The sequence below is a fragment of the Podarcis liolepis genome (genome assembly GCF_965112155.1).
Source record: "Podarcis liolepis genome assembly, chromosome: 6".
Classification (NCBI taxonomy): domain Eukaryota; kingdom Metazoa; phylum Chordata; class Lepidosauria; order Squamata; family Lacertidae; genus Podarcis; species Podarcis liolepis.
In genome coordinates, this window is record NC_139559.1 from 65,981,804 (window position 1) to 66,000,931 (window position 19,128).

The following is a 19,128-nucleotide window of genomic DNA, read 5'->3' on the forward strand; positions in this document are numbered from 1 at the left end:
TCAGGACGGTTTTCCTGTTATAGATTCTGGGCTTGACAAGGTACGTGAGCCTCACCTGAGCCTTCTCCAGCTGAGGAATCACACACCTCCTCCCTGAGCTAACAAGCCCCACCTGGGCTGTGGATCCTTGCCTGCCTTCCCTCTGAACTGACAGCTGTAAGTTCTGGAATCCTGAGGTCAGGGAGTGATATGTCCTATTTTGCCACTTTGGGCAAAACAGGAAGTGCCACCCTGCTCTGCCACACCACCACCACCAGTGGGGCACTCACCACCACTGCGCCATCTGCCAGTGGCGACTGCAGCTGTGTCACCTCCTCCGCTTGTGGAGAAGCACTGCTGGCATTGGTCCCTGAAAGAGCTTGCGAGATCTCTCCCAAATCTCAAGAGACATTTTTGCTCTCCTAGACATCTTGCAAGACTTTGATGAGCTCTCACAAGATCTTCCAGGAAATCAGCACCTATCCTGGCACCACTTCTCGGCCAGGACGCAGGCCTGGTGTCAGGATGCTGTCAGCGGCTCCTGACTGGTTGCCCAGGAACGTATAAAGACAAGGAAGAGTTTCTTACCATCCTTTTTTTATTTCAAGCTTTACATAGAGAGGCTATAAAATCCAGCCTCTTGGATAATGGCTTTATCCCAAGCGAATCTCCACCTCCTGTCTCTCCCAATTTCTCATTCATCACTTCTACATGTGCTGCTATGTGCTCTTTGCTCTCCTACTTTTAAGGCTTGTCAGGTTTGGGGAGATGGAGGGTCTGGAATGCTTTCTAATGACCACATTTCAGCCAGCTGCTGCTGCTCCTCTCCTATTATTTCCCAACTTTTCCCTTCATCTGCCTCTGAGCTGCCACCTCCCTCAAACCCCTGTTGTAAATCTATACTGTCTTCCTCTTCTTCCTCTCTGGAAGTGTCAGGATGGGGAGGCAATCTCCACCATTCCTCTTCTGCCCAGTACCTGACAGAAAGGAATGACATTTTCCCATCCTTCTAAGATCTGCTCAGCAAAGCTATTTATTCTCTTATATATGCAGATGATGGCGTTCTAATTTCACAGACATGGTTGGGTCTTGAGCTGTTACTGATTGAATTTGCTGATTACTGTAAAAAAGAAAAAAGAATCCTTAACTATCAAACATTCAAAATCCAAAATTATGGTATTCTCCAAGAAGAAGATGAAAATCTTCTGTGTCCTGTATAATCATGGATTTGATCAAATTGATTTGTATAAATATTGTTTCAGCTTGGGAACCCAGGGAACACTGACAAAGCCAAAGCAGAGCAGTCTGGGAGTGCAATAGTTTGTTTCCCTTGTACAAAGGGTAGACTATTTATCCTAATGGCAATTTGTATTTTTTCAAACAATATTGCATCGCAGGTTCTTTTTGGAACAACTATTTGGTTTCCATGTTTTAAAATCTCTCCAGAAGGTCTTTCTTCTATTTATATAGAAACCAATTTGTTTTTCAATGTTACTCTAAATTTGGAAGCTGGTCTAAGTTCTTTGAGCAGCCTGGCTTGGACATATTCTATTCACTTTTGACTTATGCAATTGGGCTTTCCTCCCCACCCCCAGCCCCTTAAAAAACACTTGATGAATATATCTGTATTTCCAAACACTTGTTTGCTGCATTTATATTTTATGTGTTCTGGTCAGGAGTCAGTTAAGGCTTTTTTTTCTGAGGCGAAGGACACTATGCTCCCGTTCCTGCTTTGATGTCCTTCCTTTCCCCTTGATTTCCTGTTGCCATTGATGTTCTGCTTTACTTTATTGAAAGAAATGCACTGGAAATAATGTTTTTAAAAATGCCCATGTCCCAATCTGAGGGTCACAGGCTAGTTCAGGAGCTGCATCATAGGCCTCTGTGGCACACACTACTCTCAGAGGTTTTATGACATTCAAACAGTTTATAGGTTTTGTTAAATAAATAAAAAACCTCCAGAAGACGGGAATGGCTGAAGGTTCAGGAAGAGTAACCAGTGCTGTCCTCAGTATCTGCTGCTTGAGGTGATTGCCTCACTTTCCCTAATGATAGGGCTGGCCCTAGTTCTGGTGTGCATATAAAATATTGTAGGTGTGATGAACTTAATGAAGAAATCAGCCCTGTGACTGTGTAAGCAGTTCGCAGACTTAAACTTCATTATTAATATCCATTCATACTGTGCTCTGCATGTTCCACATGTGATCTCCTTCTGTTGTCCAGAAGCTTTTACTGTGACTTTTATTTAATGTGTACAGATGTGTTTATGGTAGATTTATTTACATGGCCCAGAAAATATATTTCAGTGACTTCTGTGTTTTGTCTTTGTTCCAGGTCAGAAGGCTTTAGGAAAGTCCCTTATCACTATTATGAGCCTGGAAGAGATGAATGTGATGAGTACTTTCTGCATGAAAATGCGCCCTATGGAGGCCACAGGTTTATCACAGAAAAAAAAGTGTTTGCTGACTGGGCTAAGAGGCGCACAATAACATTTACACATCCTAACTGGACATTGTCATGATGCTGGTTCTCACGTCGTCCCTTAAGGAGCATAATGTTCCATTCAAGGCATGCCACAATTTACAGGGATATTTTCAACTTACTTGACTTCCACAACTTTAGTGGCATGGAAGAAACAAGATGGTTCCACCATTTAACAAGTGGAGTGAAACTTATCCATCTATGGAAGACATGCAAGATGCTTATTCTATCTCTTAGGGTTGGTATAGAATAATGCACTTTGTTTTTAAACTGGACTTTGTTTTTTATTTTTTTTAAATCAAGATGGTAACAGTTTGGTTTTAATATGATAATGTTCTTAAGGAAGGAAATATACAATCCCACACAGTCCCACTATCCTGGCTGTCTGTGGAGAAATGATATAAATACTTGAATTTAGATTGTGAATTAGAGTTTTCATTACTAAGAGAACCTTCTTGTCTTAGGCGCAGATTGTTAAGGGCCAGCTGCGTATGTGTTTGTTTGTTTTTAAAAATATACGTGTGGCTACAAATTCACATTATATGAGAAAATTAGAGATGGGTTAAGAAAGATTCCTGAACTCCAATTAGTTTCTACACATGGGTATTTTGTATGTTTGAAGCCCAGGAGTACTTCATATGCTATGAATGACAACCTGCTGCAGCAGCAGTTCAACAATCCAGGCTTTCTGGACATTGCCTCAAATTTTCCTGGCATGCATCAACACAGCTACCTTCTGCTCTAAAAAATACTCCGTAGACGTGGACAGCACATTTCATTAGGGTGTGCACCCAGGAATTTATTGAATACATATTCATACTCCATCATAAAGGATATTAATTGTATACATCAAATGAACTAAAGTAACTAAAACTTAACTAAACTATTTTATTTTAATTAACAACTAAAATATCATTTATTTATTTAGCTGTAGTGATTATCAGGTGTATACAAAGATGCAGTCAGTTTTATTTTTCTTTATATTTATTTACACAACCAAAATTGACCAAAACAGATTAAGGGTAATTCATCTTCCTGTCTTAGAGAACGAGATGCTTCTCACCATGAGTTATGGACTTTAATTCCTCAACCACATCAATCTAATTAACTGAAAAGCAGCCCTTCACTCCCACAGATATCTCTACACAAAAGGTGACAAGTGGAGCTCAGGTGGAGACAGAGCTATGAGACAAAAGAAGGCTAGGATGTCCAACTTCCTACCTTACTACCACTACAGGAACCAATCATCTCATCACTGCTTCTAGGGGCAGACTCAGGCAGAAGCTGCAACTCCACCCCAGATCCATTCCAGCCTTTTTATTCTGCCTATGTCTCTCTGTCCGTTCCCCTTCCCTTCCCTTCCCTTCCCTTCCACCTTTGTCTCTCTCCCACCACTCTTCCCCACAGGTCCTGGCCACTGAGGGAGCTGTGTTGCCACTTTGTTCTCTTTCCTCCACACCACAATTCCTGTTTTTTAAACAACAACAAGAAGAAGAACAATGTTAGGGTGTGCCTAGGCACACCCAGCACACCCAATGTGCATGTCTGCAGTATGTACACTCCCTTTTTGGAGCAGAACTTATATAGCTGTTGTTTGACATCTTAAGGAAGCTCCACAGACCTGCATGTGGAAATAGAGGCCCTGGAATCTCATACCTCTAAAATGGTTTTGGATAGCAAATCCTTTGTGGTCTTGAGCAGTTTAGCTCAACTCTCTGCCTCAAACTCTCCATGTTGAAAAATGGGGATAATACCTACCTCACAAGGCCATTGTGAAAATGAGTGTATGGACTTTTGGTGATAGTTCATTTGAATGGCTTCTTCCTAGCTGTGGGAGCTTCATACACATTCCTCTGTGTTTTGTACTTTGAGGAACATTGAATCTGAAGTGTGAATCCATGCTAGGCAATGATGGCTGCGTTTGGATGTCATAAAAAAAACAAAACAGGAGTAGACCCAGCCTTTTTTGGAACTGATGCAGTATGTGCTCATCTTGCCTCCTCTGGTGTGGTGAAAGGAGGAGTTTAGAAGCAATCACTTCAGATTTCAATTAACCACAGTTTAGTGTTACATCCAAACCCTAAACTTTGGTTAATGTTAACTATGTTTTGTTGAAACAAGCCAGCTTCATAATCTATGGGTTGAAGTTGGCTTGTTTTCAACAAACCATACCTGACAGTAGCCACAGTTTTACAGTTGCGTAAAGCACAACAAGCTTTGGTTAATCAAAAACAGAAGTGAAAACTTCCAAATTCCTTGTTGCTGGATTGCAGGAAGCAACAGAACCCAGAGGGGGGGCTAGGCTCTCATTGCTTTCAGTTTATCATGACATCCAACCTCTAAATATCATCATTTCTATTGCAACCACTCAGTGTGCATTGACTTCTTCTGAAGGTTCTTGTTCTCCGAAAACTATCCCTTTAATGGATGGAGCTCAGGAATGTTTTCTATTTGCCCATTTCTAATTGAAATACTACCCTGATTTATCTGTTTGTGTGAGGATCATACAAAAGTTAGATAGTTAGCTCAGCAAATTAGTTATGAGCCTATGTAACAGAGACAAATATTTAAAGCAGAGGAGGTAGATGAGACAGATAATGACTGCTAATCCAGTAACTGCTAATCCATAGTTTAATGCAAGTGGGAGGAGGAGTTCAATAGCTTATGCTTGCATTTCTGCTTAACCGCAGCTTGTCATGCCATCTGAACCAACAAACTGTCGTTCATGTGAACTATGGTTTAATTAAAACAGACTAACTTCAAATGGTGTTTCAACAAGCCATAGTTGACATTAACCATGGTTTAGGGTTTAGATGAAATACGAAAATTGAAGTTAAGGGGAATAGGAAGCAAAGACTTCTAGACATCTCTAAGCACAATCACGTTACACTAAACTATGGTTTAGCATGGCTTTTGAATACTGTCAGTTAATCAAAGTTTGGATAATGAGGCTTCTACTGTACAATGTCTCCTTATTTCCATTTACATCAGAAGAGGGTTTTTTCATATAAAAAATCTGAAATAAGTCTTAAGATCCATACCATTTGAAAAGATTCTCTGATAATAACCTGGGTATCAGAACAACACTGAACTAGTACTGCTAAAACTTGAAAAGAGGTTTATTGACCCTTACTCTTGTAGAACTGTCAGAAAGCCTAAGCATTGAAACCACCAGGCATTTTGTATTACTTTGCTGAATCATGAACAAGTGATTGCAAAATCCTATTTTTTACATGTGTTTGTATAAGGATTGTTATTTCCTGTTGTATATTTGTATATAGAGGTCTATCTTTTATATGTCCACAGTATATATATATGTTCTCATTCCATCATCACCATTATTAAGTGCCACCTTCCTGCACTGGGGATTTTGTGCACATCATGCAGTTTTGTGATTTTACACCTGGGTAGTTGTCTTCTGCACTTCGCAGCATACTAAAGACGAGCTCTCATTTCTCCCCAGGTAGATTCTCACTCAACTCTAATAAATTACCTCAAGCCCTTGCTTTATTTGTGGGCTTGTAACTACCTCACGGTAAACACAACGAGTTTCTCTTGGTTCAGCAGTCAAGGGTTAGAACAGAATGTGTGCACAAACCTTGTCAGGAAAACATCATTCACCAGCAGTGCTCTTGAGTACTCCATGACTTCCTTGCCACTCCTGATATTAGTCTCATTGCTTTTATTCCTCCTGTGACTGTGCCCTTGCTTGCCAATTGTTAGAAATGTCTTCTACCTTTATTCATTGTACTTTGCTTTTTATTCTTTATACAGTTCAGCATATACAGGCAGAGCAGGATGAGGATGTTAGGAAACTGTGAGTAAATGCACCGTATAAACATATATTCCATTTTATACTAGTTTGGGGATATGGCTTCCCCTTCAGAATTACAGTTTGTTGAGGGTGCTAAGAATACTCTGCTAACCATCCTATTCATGTCCACAGTTTGGGATAACAGCATGACTGTTATACCACTTTTAAGGGAGATACTCCTTGAAATTAGTTGAATGTATCAATACAAGTGGCTTCTCAACATACTAGTTGGGCATTTTAGTAAAACAGAAGAGCAATCAATTAGTACCCCATTTTAAAAAGTGCAGCTTTTTGTTGAACCATCCATCAATTGTGCTGTACAAAGTGCTTTGCTATCACTAGTCTCCTAGCCTAGCATTTGGTCAGATAGCAATCATCATAGAATTCAGCAGGGCCCATGTGTGACCTATGGATTGTGGGTCTTTACAGTTGGTCAGTGCCCTCAAGGGGTTCAGTAATATGCCCTAACCAGATTCTAAGGAACATCAAAGGTTATGTCCCCTCATGTCACCACCACATTTAATTGTCATAATTATTTTATATTGTATTTTTGTTCCTTTATCATGATTTGAATGTACATTTACCCTGTCAGTGAGAGGATACTTGAAGATAGACAGAGAACATGTTCTTATTTGCCTGTTTCTCTGACTTTAACCATTTCAAGATTGCCATTTGAGCTTAGATTTGGGAAGAGCATTAGGATGTCTTCACCATTACTTGTAATGCTGAGACAAACGATGACTTAACATGAACATGTGTCAGGATACACAGAGAGAAAATAATGACTGTTTTATTCCTCTCCCAGGCCTGCTGTACTACCTGGAACTAATGGTTTGGCTTAGCATTGCGTATGAATCTAGTCTTGTGGTTGGTCTCACTGCAGCTAAGGTTTGTTCTTGACTTACCACTCATAGTTTACTTGGGGGAGACAAACCACAAGCCTGGGTACACATGTAACATTCAGCCAAACCATAGCTTAGCACCAGGTAGCACAGCATCAGTAGGACAAGGGGAGAAGGCTGCCACTTTTGCTATGTTCACACATGCATTTGCTTGTTCATGCTTAGCTGTGGTTTGGCTTAATGTTATGTGCAAACCAGGCCAGAAATACTTGTTAGGTCTGATATTTCTACCCATGAATTTGTTCCTCCTAAAGTTTCTAATTTACAAGAAGCCACAGCACCTGTAATCTAAAGTGTCCATAATCATATTAACAGTGAGCAACATAATCCAAGCTCCATTGATTTAAGCAGAATTGATTTCCAAGTAAGCGTTTGGACTGAAGATGGGCTCAAATAAGCCCCAATGCCCTGAAGCATCAGCTGCAGCCTTCCCATGTTGAGTAAAAATGCTCTGCTCTGATTAACATGGGATCTTGGCTCCTTTTAATCTAAACTCGTATGCCATCTGCTTCATACACAAATGAGGCCAATATCTCCCACTTTTCTCTGGGATACGTTTGCAGGAAATGGCAATGCTGCCCAGGGAAGGATAGCTGCGTGATTAACATGAAATGGAGTCAGCCAGTCACCTTGAAAAACATGTATATGCAACCATACTGCAATTACCACTCCAGGTACTGTTTCCTATTTATTTAGCACTGTGTTGGGGAAAATGAACCAACTCTAGGGCAAATTGGACAGAGATGAAAGGAGTTTTTAGGCCTTCATGAAGACTTATCAAGGCTGAGACAGGAAGTAAACAGAGTCTAGCTATTTATTCATCAAGGCATTCTGTATGGCGTTCAGAAGTCACTTTAGCTTTGTATCCTGCAAGAAATGAAAGATCAGAAAAAGCCGGAGCTGTTGAAAATGCAACACTTCCAGCTCTGAAGAAAATAAGTGGGGGATTGGACCTTTATAAAAGTCGATATCTGTTGTATGTAGCAATGTTGAAGGACACCTTTTACTTGATTTGTGGGCAGACAGACATGAAAATTTATCCAGTGCTATAAGCTTGAGAACACTCAACCAGAACCTTGTTTTTAGCATCAATAGCATTCTGTTTATGAGGTACTACCAGAAAGTATTTTTGACCAGGGGGGGCGCTGGTTTTATAAAGCTCCTTTGATATTTATCTTCTTAGGGATATACACATTTATAATTCATGGAAGGGTTCCCCCCCCCATCTTTAAAGGCCATTTCTCTTTTATGAGCACCATCTCCCATTACTTGCTTTCTAGCCTTCCTGCATATATTCAGGCCACAATCAAACACAAGTTGAAATAAATAGGCTTAAGTTTACTGAGTTCTCTGCTGGATTGTGGCCCTAGTAAATAAAGTATCAGTGGGATTCTGAACACACTTATTTAGGAGCAGCAGTGCAATCCTATGTAGTCCCTAGTAAGTGTGTTTAGGATTGCAACCCCATTCCCAATGAATTCAGCAGAATTTATTTTTGAGTAGACATGGAAATGATTGCAACTGCATATTGACTAGGGATGGGGAAGCTGTAGCCCCCCAGATGTTGTACTACAGCTCCCATCATCCTTTACCATTGGGTGTGCTGTCAAGGGCTGATAAGAATTGGGAATCCAACAACCATTGGAGGGCTACAGTTTCCCCTTCCCTGACATAGATACTACTGTAATAAACCATTTCTTCCCTGTATACTATTGCAGTACTTTTTGAATCACTTTTTCTTGAGCACCCAGGGAAGCCTTCACATGATAATATTCTTATAAGCAGTGCTATTTTTCTAGAAACAGAGGTGCCGGAACTCACCATGAATGCTTCCCTTGTATATAACTGCAATGGCGCCCACCTGAGAGATGCCAAAACTGAGTTCTGGTGAGTTCCAGTTGGGGGGAAAGCCCTGATTGTAGGCCTTCTGCAGACTGAGTTGGAATGACAAGAATGCAGCAGGAGTCAAAATAACGCTAATTCTCAAGCCTTTCTGATCAGTCCATTGCAAAATGGACTATTTATCTATATGTATATAAAGTTTCCTATTTGATTCCTGTAGTGTTCAGGCATTCAAAAAAAATTCTGGCCCAAGTTAGGGATGCACGTACATCCTTTGGTCACTGGTAAGGGCTGCCCCCTCCCAAAAAAACCTTAAGGTGATCACAAAGTGCCCGCTAGCACCATCTCTTCTTCCTCACCCTACCCCAAACCTCAAAAACTTACCTTTAGGGCAAGAGGATGCTAATGTGGTGCAGACAGCAGTGGGCACCCCAAGGACACAGTTGAGTATCTTTGTCTGCTAAGGGTTGGTGTGGGACTTCAAGTTGCAGAATCCTCAGTGAGGAAATGATGCTATTTGCATCATTTCTATTAAGGAAAAGGAAACAACATGAACAGAATGATTTCCCCATGTCCCTTAGGATTCTGAGACTAGTACTCCAGGTTCCATTCCCAGTGGGGGGGAATGCTTTGGTAGGTTTCTGGGAGTGCCTGTCACCTCTTGAAATGAGGTGATTTCTTCACACACCCCTTAGTGTCAAGGACTTGATAATTTGAGGATTTGCCCTGGAGTCACACAACCTAGGCAGTTCAACAGGCCTTTAGTTTTCCCTTCCAGTAGAGGGTCTTGGAGGCAGCTTTGGATAAAGCTATTTCTGTTAAACTATTCCTCATTCTTGGTGCCTTTTCTCAGGTCCAGAACCATTACACCTCTACTGCTTTATCCTTCCCTTGTCCCAAAGGGAAGTTCTTCAGCTTCAGAGCAGAGTAAAACGGCTGATTTGGGGACCAAGGTAGCTCACAAGAGCAATACTTGGAATGCTCACAAACACTTAGAGTTAGGGTTGCAGTATGCTTGTAGCAAACAGGTCATAACGGCTCCAGCACAGGTCTTCATCAAAAGAAGGTGTGTCTGTGATATATTTACATACTCATATAACAAAGACATTCACATGAATAGGAAAAGAGTTGATCATTAACATGGGGGTGGGCTACATGGGATCAGGCATAACCAAGGAGACAAGGTGGATTTCATTATCTTGCTTTACAGACATTGGCTGCAGTCCTGTGCAAACTTATATGGGAGTAAGTGCCATTGAACTGAGAGGGCCTTACTTCTGAGTATACATGTTTAGGACCTTTAGCCACACTACATGATAGGTATTTTCCACTCATTAGATTCCAGGGTTCATTGCTCCCCCCCACACATATTTTTGCTTGCTAGCAACTATGTGTTTGTTTGTATATATTATATATGCAATCCAGTGTGTTTTTTTATTTAAAAAAAACAGTGCTAATGTGCATTGCTAACAGAAATTATTTACAAGTCTCAATTATGTTCCTACATGTCTTTGAAGTTTGCTTGTGCTGACAGATGTGAGCATAACAGATTCCCTCTAGAGTTTAGAGTCACTCTTACCGTCGGCATTTTAAAATGTACTTTTGACATTTTGCCATTTCTCTGTTTTCTTACTGTAAGTTATTTTGTCTTTCATTTTCCATTTTGAATTCTTATGTATTTGGGGGAGGGAGTATTTCAGGGGGAAATGTGCCTGGGGATATTTTAAAGCTTAAACAATAAATGTATACAGGGTTTTTTCCCCTTCCATGTTCTCTCTCTCTCTTTCTTATTGTCAGTAATAGTATTCAGATGTTATTCTTTGCTCCATCAGTGTTAATATACAAAACATCTTCCAAAAGAACTGGATTGCTGTACTTGATTGAACTTAAAGGTGCTTCTACATGTTACCTTTATTGTATCATGTCCATCTGATGGTGGGGGACCTATTGATCTCCGGATGTTGCTGGAGTTCATCTTGCATAATCCCACAGCTTCCATCCATTTAAGCAGAGCTAACATAAGTTCAAACATTCACTCATGCATCAAGTTTATAACTGATTACATGAAACCTAGCAATACTATAGGAATAATAGAAGCATCACTGGCATCAGCACCGGATTTAGGGTGGTACAGGTGGTTCTCCTGCACAGGGCACCAAGCCAAGGGAGCGCATAATAATAATAATAATAATAATAATAATAATAATATCAGTAAGGATATTATTGTATCCTTTTGTTTTGTATTGTATCCTTTGAATCAAAAGGAATTATTGTGGAAATAATAAATATTTAGGTGGTGAGCACCAAATCTTGTCCTTGTTCAGGGCACCATATTACCAAAGTCTGCCCCTAGTGGCATGAATACATGAGTATTTCAGACTTATTGTACAAAATAATATCAGGCAACAGTTCTTTCCAAAATCAAAGACAGATACAGCATAACTGTCTACAACTTGCTCCAGTTCAATACAAACCACTCTTGGGTTATCAAAGCTCTGAAGTTCCTTCAATTATATCCTGCCAAGGGATTTGTTAAGAATATATGTTGCTTTCTAGAGTTTTTATTTCAATTCTCTTCAGGGTCATTAGGGTCTGAGTGGGAATGAATACTAATAGCACAATATAGTCTTCTGGGTAAAATACATGTTCCTTGTTTTCATGCTGATCAGATAGTTCAATACGGTTTTCTCGGTCTACATTCCTTCTGTATATAGCACCAGAATAAACATCATGGATCCACCTGCTATTTATGTAACAAATTTTAATTACGGAAATGATTTCATGCTGTTGTGGGGGGGAAGGCAACCCTTTACAAACATGGGCAGAGGTTCCTAGGCATGCATAAATGAAAGCATCTTTTTAAAGCCCTTTTATAAAATGTTGGTTTTTGAAGATTTTTGTGCTATACAGGAGTCTAGCTACATTTTCTCTTCTCATCCTGCAAACTGTTTAATAAGAATATACACACTTCCAAACGACACAGCATTCATCTGCTTTATTGAAGGTATGTTTCTGGCTGACCACAAAAGTCTCCAGTCCTAAGGATTAACATGAGTTTTGGGTTACATTTTGCAGTGTTAGGCCTTATAACAAGTCAGACCGTTGCTCCATCTAGCACCATATTGTCTACACTGACTAGCAATAACCCTACAAGATTTCGGACCAAGACTCTCCCATCCCTACCTGGAGATGGTAGGGATTGGACCTGGGACCTTTTGCATCCAAAGCATGTTGCTCAACCACTTTGCCTTTGAGCTTCATTGTAAGGAGAACCTTACAACCACCTACCTCTTTGAGAAAAACATTTTTTTCTGTCTATATTGCAGTCCCCAAGATAGATGCTACCACAACCAGACCAGGGAAGAAGAAAAGAAACCAACCTGGTGTGTGCTCCTGTGCCATCAATGGCAGCTTGATCTGCCAAAACACTCCTCTTTGTATACTTGCATTATATAACACAGTGGTTCCCAGTTAGCTAAGTACCGTTTTACAAAAGCCATGTCATGGATCCCTACTTTTGGAATGTTTTATATCTCTGTTGTAGTTTTTGTTTTATGAATGGTGCCACAGAGCCCCTGGTGGGTTCCATGGACCCCCGTGGGTCACCAATTTGGAACCACTGATCTAATCCACAACTGAAACCCTATGTATAACAAAGCTACTGATATTTTTAGAAGAGGGTGGGTGATGGTGCCTCTGGCAATAAGTATTAGAAAGCTGGCCTTGACACAGAGAAGGCCATGCTAGTCCATGTGAGACTGTGCTTGGATGGCCCTAATGCAGGCATAGGGAACATGTGAACCTCTAGTTCTTAGACTGCAATTCCCATCATCCCACACTCACTCTTGGTCTAATTTATAAGGCCAGGCTGTGTAACTATAATAAATATGAAATGCCCACTAGAAACATGCTGTACTTGGTTAACTGCTTTCTTTCTTTCCTTCATTGTATTTTTATGTTGTTGTTGTTAACTTTGTATTTGCAAAAGAAGTTATTAATTATCTTGGGGGTGAGTGGGATTTAGAAATAATGACTTCCCCAAATTCACCATTAATATCCTTGCCTGAGTGGAGATTTGAACTCAAGTCTGTTTAGTACAAGGGTTAAACCACAGAGCCTAGGACTTGCCGATCAGAAGGTTGCGGTTTGAATCCCCACAACGGGGTGAGCTCCCATTGCTTGGTCCCTTCTCCTGCCAACCTAGCATTTCTAAAGCATGTCAAAGTGCAAGTAGATAAATAGGTACCGCTCCAACGGGAAGGTAAACGGTGTTTCCGTGCGCTGCTCTGGTTCGCCAGAAGCGGAATAGTCATGCTGGCCACATGACCCGGAAGCTGTACACCGGCTCCCTCGGCCAATAAAGTCAGATTAGCGCCGCAACCCCAAAGTCAGCCATGACTGGACCTAATGGTCAGGGGTCCCTTTACCTTTTACCTGTTTAGTACAAGTCCGCAATGACTAATTGCTATTGGCATGCTGCACGCGCATGTGTGTGTGTGTGTGTGTGTGTGTGTGTGTGTGTGTATATATATCCCTGCTAGAAGAAAATAAATGACAGCATGCTAACTCTTGCAAGAAATATGGTTGTATGTACATTGGAAGATTAAAAGTGCAGCCATTAGAATCAATTTAGTTAATGCACTGGTACCAAGTAAGATTTTTCTTCAGCAACTCCCACTGCTAAGCCCCTTCTGCCTACCCCATGATGGGCTACACCCAGCAACAATTGAGGGTACACTTCATGGCATACGTGTATACGTACTGGAAAATGTTGTAATGAAATTATAAGCTGCTGTGATAGTTTAGGGTCTAAAGAGCTTCTTTCCTTTGCTTTCAAAAGCACCCTTTTAAAATATTATCATTCTGCAGCAGCATTTTCTCAACTCTTTATCTTGTAAATGCTTTTGGACACACAGACCATGGGATTAATTATATATCGTGAGCAACAATTCATGAATATTTAACACTCTCATTTATTCTTAATGAAGAATTATGCATTTTGACAGTGTTATTTAATGTGTTTTAAGGAAATACTGCTCATTACCTTTCCATTTTTTATTTTAGATTTGCGGAATGGAATCAGAATAATAAGGGGGATAGATGGAGCAGTTATTTTAAATGTCATTGTTCCTGTTTGTTTTTCAATATTTCTTTTATTCAAATATCTGCTCATTGGGGGGGGGGCAGAGTTATGACGTTTCTGTCTGTTTGAGTCATAACTCTGTGCTATTATATTAAATCATGAATCTTCCAGGCACAGTTAGGCAAATCAGTTTAAATAACAATACAGTTTTGGAGTCTAACTTGGGATTCTGTCCGTTAAAAACAACAACTAAGAACAACAGCCGGCTCTCTCGTTGATGCCTATATCAGAGAGAGAAATGTCATGGTGGGAGAGAGAAAACGATAGACTAAATTCTAGAACCATGATCATGAATGTCCCAAAGAGATTTCCATGCCAGGGGCAAAGCAAAGGGCAAGATGGCACCCCATCATCCCCATTCAGAATCTGCCTAGGCTGGCAGTTGAATTTTATTTAATCTCTTCCAGGGCAAAAGCACCACACCTGAAGACAGCAACCTAGCTTCAGGCGCAAAGCAAGTTGTGTGGTGCACAGTAGTTTGACTTCCAACAGAGATGAGGAGGGAAGCTCATGAGGAATAGGTGGGAAGGCTATCTGGTATCTGCTGTCTGAAATGGCTGGCTCACTCTGCCTAATGTTAGGGCCGGTCCTAATAGTGATTACCTAAGTGTCATGGTGAGGGAACACCAGCCAGGATTGTGTACACAAACCACAGATCAAAAGAGCCCCACATTGGAACCATCAGTCAGATTGAAAGTAATATAATTATCTAAATGGAGGTTTGAACTTTGACTCACTTTTAATTGGGTTTCTTTCAAAAGAGATTCTGGCTGAATTAAATTACCTGAGTTCTAAACAATCCTCAGACTGTATCTATGCCTATATCTATGTACAGAAAGAGAAAGAGAGATCTGCGGTGCAGGGAGAATGAGGCAGCTGGCATCCAAAACCAGGAACAGCATTTGAGAGCCTCACATTCAACAGGCAAGCTCTGCATTGTAAAGCCTCATGACCTGACCTAAAGAATATCACCAGCCACTGCTACCCAATTGGCATACTGCCTTTTCCTGCTACACTTGGACACTGCAAAATTAGCCACCAGGCAGCCAGTCTGGTTCCAATTTGTGAAGGTAAACTACTTCCTACATGCAGCTCTACAATTTCAGGGAAAGCGTGTTCGGATCTCAATTATGTTTCCCAGGCTATTTGCTGCTGAAATCGCTGCACTCTGTGCTTCCATTTTGATAAGGAAGGAAAGCAATAATAAAAAAATCCAATCTTTTACCACTTTTGCCATAGGGGAAATCTTGAATTTGTGGAAGGGGGTGACTGATTATATGCATCACGAAACAAAATGCATAATTAAACAGCAGCAACTCTCTAAACATAATCTACTCTTCTTCTGAGCAGCTGAAAGCACTGATGTTCCACCATCACTAAGTATTAAAAGTTCCTTCTTGCAATCAGCCTGGAAGCTTGCCAGATAAAAAGGTATTTGCTGAACAGACATAAAAGAAACAGCTTAATCTCCCCAGTGCCACACCTCTGTATGAGCCCAGAAAAGGATCTTATAAAAGAATTGCCTGCATATGTATGCAGAGAACAGTCAACGGTATACTTAGAGGAAAGCATCCCATCTGTCCTACTTGGTGGAAATGTCTTCTCTATAAGCTTGCAGGAAAACATCAAAGAAAGATTAAACTTGTCTTTTCTCCCCATCACTTTGATGGTTTGAAGTTTGCCTGTGCGTCTTTTCTGCATGCCCTTCTTTAAAAAAAAAAATTACCGCAAAGAGAATAGCGATGATAAAAGATACTTTTCTGAAAAAGCGAAACAGGGCGCTCCACTGATCTTTTGCTTATAATAAAAGCAAAAAAGCACTATATTCTCCAAAGAAATAATTTTAAAAATTATTTTAAAAGAGGGCCAGCTGAATTGCATCCTAGAGGAACACACTGGTTTAGTCTCACATCCTCTGTCTATAATTTTTGGGAAATGCTGGGAGTGCAGGAAACAGGCAAGTGCCCCAGTCTTCAAAAATGAGGATTCAGGTAACCATAGGATGGACATCAATTTATTGATTTCTGTACATTCCTGCTTTCTACATGGATTAATATGTATTTTGACAAAGATGCTAAAACTCTGGAAGATGCTATAATGCAAGCAATTTGTAAGCAACTTGATAACAACAAAGTGACTTCCAGAAGCCAGAATGGATTTGTCAAGAATAAATTCTGCCAGACTAACCTTATCTCTCTTTTCCACTAAGCTAGTAGCTTAGTGGGCTGTAGGAATGTTATGGGTGTAATTTATCTTGATTTCATCAAAGCATTTGACAGAGTTCCATGTAATATTTTTGTTAACAAACTCTTTGAATGTGGCTTAGATTAGAATACAATCAAGCAGATTCAAAGTTGGTTATAAAACCCCACCCAAAGAATATGCATCAGTGGTTCTGTCTTGGCAATAGTGAAAGTGACCTTGAGATGGCATTTGGTTACAAACATAAGCCAACAGTGTGATGCAGCAGCAAAAACAAAACAAAAAAACACCCCAACCCTAATGCAATTTTAGACATCATTAATATAACTGTAGTTTTCAAGTAACAAGGAATAATAATTTAGTCCTCACTAGTCAGACACCATCTTGAATTCTGTGTTCAGCTCTTGGTCAGTGCATATTGAGAAAGCAGACACATTGGCTTTGAGGCGAGCAATGAAGATTGCCATGTGTATAGAAAACATATGCTATGAGGAAGTAAGTTTGAAGGAAGTGGCTATGTAAAGCCTTAAAAGGAGAAAACTTAGTGTGGACACGATAACACTCTTCTAATACCAGAAAGCCTTATTCCCTACTACCTCAAAGCCTACTCTCAAAGGCAAGGACTAGATCTGATGAATTTGCTCTTAATAGTCACAGCTGTTTGATAATGGACATCTAGAGTTTCCCTTATCGGAGGTCTTTAAACAAGGGCTGGACATCTTTCTATTGAAGGTCTGAATTTCCAGGGTCAAGCAGTATTGGACTAAATAGCCTATGAGACCCCCTCCACCTCTGTGCTGTGAAAGAACATCCCTTGAGCTCTGTTGCTTTATTTGTAGTGTTTTGCTGTGTGGTGTTAAATATAAATGTATAATTTATTAACTTGTTTTCATTTGTATACCACCCTTCATCTGTAGATTTCAGAGCAATTCACAACAACATAAATGGTATGTATCACTCAGCATATGGCAAGAGTTTTCAGTGCTTATGCAGCCTCCAATACCCTTGGCACTAACCTACCTGCATTGAAGGGGTTGGACTTGATGACCCTCAGGGTCCCTTCCAACTCTACAATTTGACATTTCTATTATTCTAACAGTTGCGACTCCACGTCTTTGCCAATCGGAGTCTGGCTGAAGATCTTACTTTATTGAACTGGAGACACTGAGTACTGTGGGGGGGGGGTAGTTTTCTTTATAAAGATTTGGAAGCTCATGTATTTGTAGCCATGAAAGTCTCCATCTCTAGGGTATTCTTCCCTTAGCTACTAAATTCCATCCTAATTGATGGTTTTTCTTCCCCTCAAGAGGTATTAATGAAGTTACTAAAATCTCTTAATAAGAAATTGTTTGAGTTAATAAAGGACATAACTGTCCAAGCATTGCCAGATTTTTTAAAAAAAGTGTTATCCTTAAAAATCTTCTCCCAATGATTTTGATAGATGATTTGTGACCCCGGGGGTGGGTGTGTGGGTGGGTATGCAAAGTTTCTTTGGGTGGCATATTATTGCACAGCTCTCAGGTGAAGCGGACAGCAGCAGAACATGTAACTTTGCAGCTAATTGTAAATTATTTAGATTTATCGCAGGTTTAATAGGGGGCGAGCATTTTGTAGCTTCTATGAGCTTTTGTTAAAAGAGCTTTTAATTGGGCCACAGCCAAGGGAACTGCAAGTTTACAAGTACATTTTATGTTGCTTAGCGTTGATCCAGATGGCCTGTGTGATATGCCTTCTGCATTAAACATAGGATCTTTCCCCCACAGGAGCCTTAACACCATGATTAACACACAGGCAAGCTCCTTACACCTCCCAGCTTGATAACTACATAAATAAGTGAGATCCATCAGCAATGGATCCATAATCTGATGTCTCAGTTCTGTTACTTCATCAGGAGTAGATCCATGGTCCAGCTGCAATGTCTGCTGCTTCAGCATGCGGTTAGGTAAAGACCTTCAAATATGCTGTAAGCATTAGTCCTCCTATAGGAGAACTAAGCATACAGTCCCAAGAGGAGGACTGCCAGGCATAAGCAGCTTGGCTAGTTACATGCTTTCACCTGTGCTAGCAAGCACTGCCTACATTTCTTTTAAAGCAACGGTACACCACATTAGCAACTCTAGATTATATTACTATAATGGGCTGCACATGGCAGTACCTTTGAAGCCCAGTCAAAACTGGTTTGTAGTAAGGCACCCAGATGGTTAACAGGCTTATTATAATGAACGTGTTTCACCTGTGCTGAACATTCTGTAGAGGCTTCCAGTTTGTTTCCAGGTGCAAACTGAAGTGCTAATTTAAACCGAGAAATTCCTGAAATGGCTTGGGGCAAGGAAACCTATCTACCTCAGAACCTATCTTCTGGCTGCTCCTCATCTGAAGTAAGGTAGGTGGCAAAAAATAATAAAATTCATCCAGTCCTAAGGGAAATGAACAACAACAACAGTAGTCACCGCCCTGTGAGCAATTACCACAGAGGCTTCTGCAGGACCTTATTGTCCTGAGGGGAGCAAAGAAGAAGCAGTTTTGCCACCTTCTAAACAAACAATTATTGCAATTAAAACAAAAATGGTGCTTATGACTTTGAAAGTCTTATGAAAGCCACTTCATGAGGTCTGCTGGAAAAGCAGTATATAAATAAACAAATACATTAAAATAAAAGGGCAGAGGCCTTCTCAGCAATACCCTGTGTCATATATTCCTAAACAAGGTCAACCTGGCTGTTCAGATATCAGGTCAATATGGTGCAGCAGTTGAGGTAATTGTAT

General features: G+C 40.4%; 2 protein-coding genes across 8 annotated transcripts in view; both read left to right on the forward strand.

Annotated features, from left to right (window-relative positions):
- ST6GALNAC3 (ST6 N-acetylgalactosaminide alpha-2,6-sialyltransferase 3) overlaps positions 1-10,784 on the forward strand; it is a 283,631-nt gene extending 272,847 nt beyond the window's left edge. For 4 of the 5 annotated variants that reach the window (XM_083510592.1, XM_083510589.1, XM_083510591.1 and 1 more), the window contains one exon: positions 2,314-10,784. In XM_083510592.1, the coding sequence (XP_083366718.1) occupies positions 2,314-2,500 (187 nt within the window). In that variant the 3' untranslated portion in view covers positions 2,501-10,784. The remainder of the gene's footprint in view (positions 1-2,313) is intronic. The other variant, XM_083510590.1, reaches the window with a different exon arrangement.
- Positions 1-19,128, forward strand: part of ST6GALNAC5 (ST6 N-acetylgalactosaminide alpha-2,6-sialyltransferase 5) — a 404,743-nt gene that overhangs the window by 251,130 nt on the left and 134,485 nt on the right. For 2 of the 3 annotated variants that reach the window (XR_014527786.1, XM_083510574.1), the window contains exon 1: positions 7,759-7,850. The exons of the other annotated variant lie outside the window; for it this stretch is intronic. Coding sequence is in view for 1 of the 2 variants with exons in the window: in XM_083510574.1 (XP_083366700.1) it covers positions 7,788-7,850 (63 nt within the window). In the remaining variant the exon portion in view is untranslated. Of the gene's footprint in view, positions 1-7,758; positions 7,851-19,128 lie in introns of those variants that run through there. 3 annotated transcript variants of the gene reach the window in all.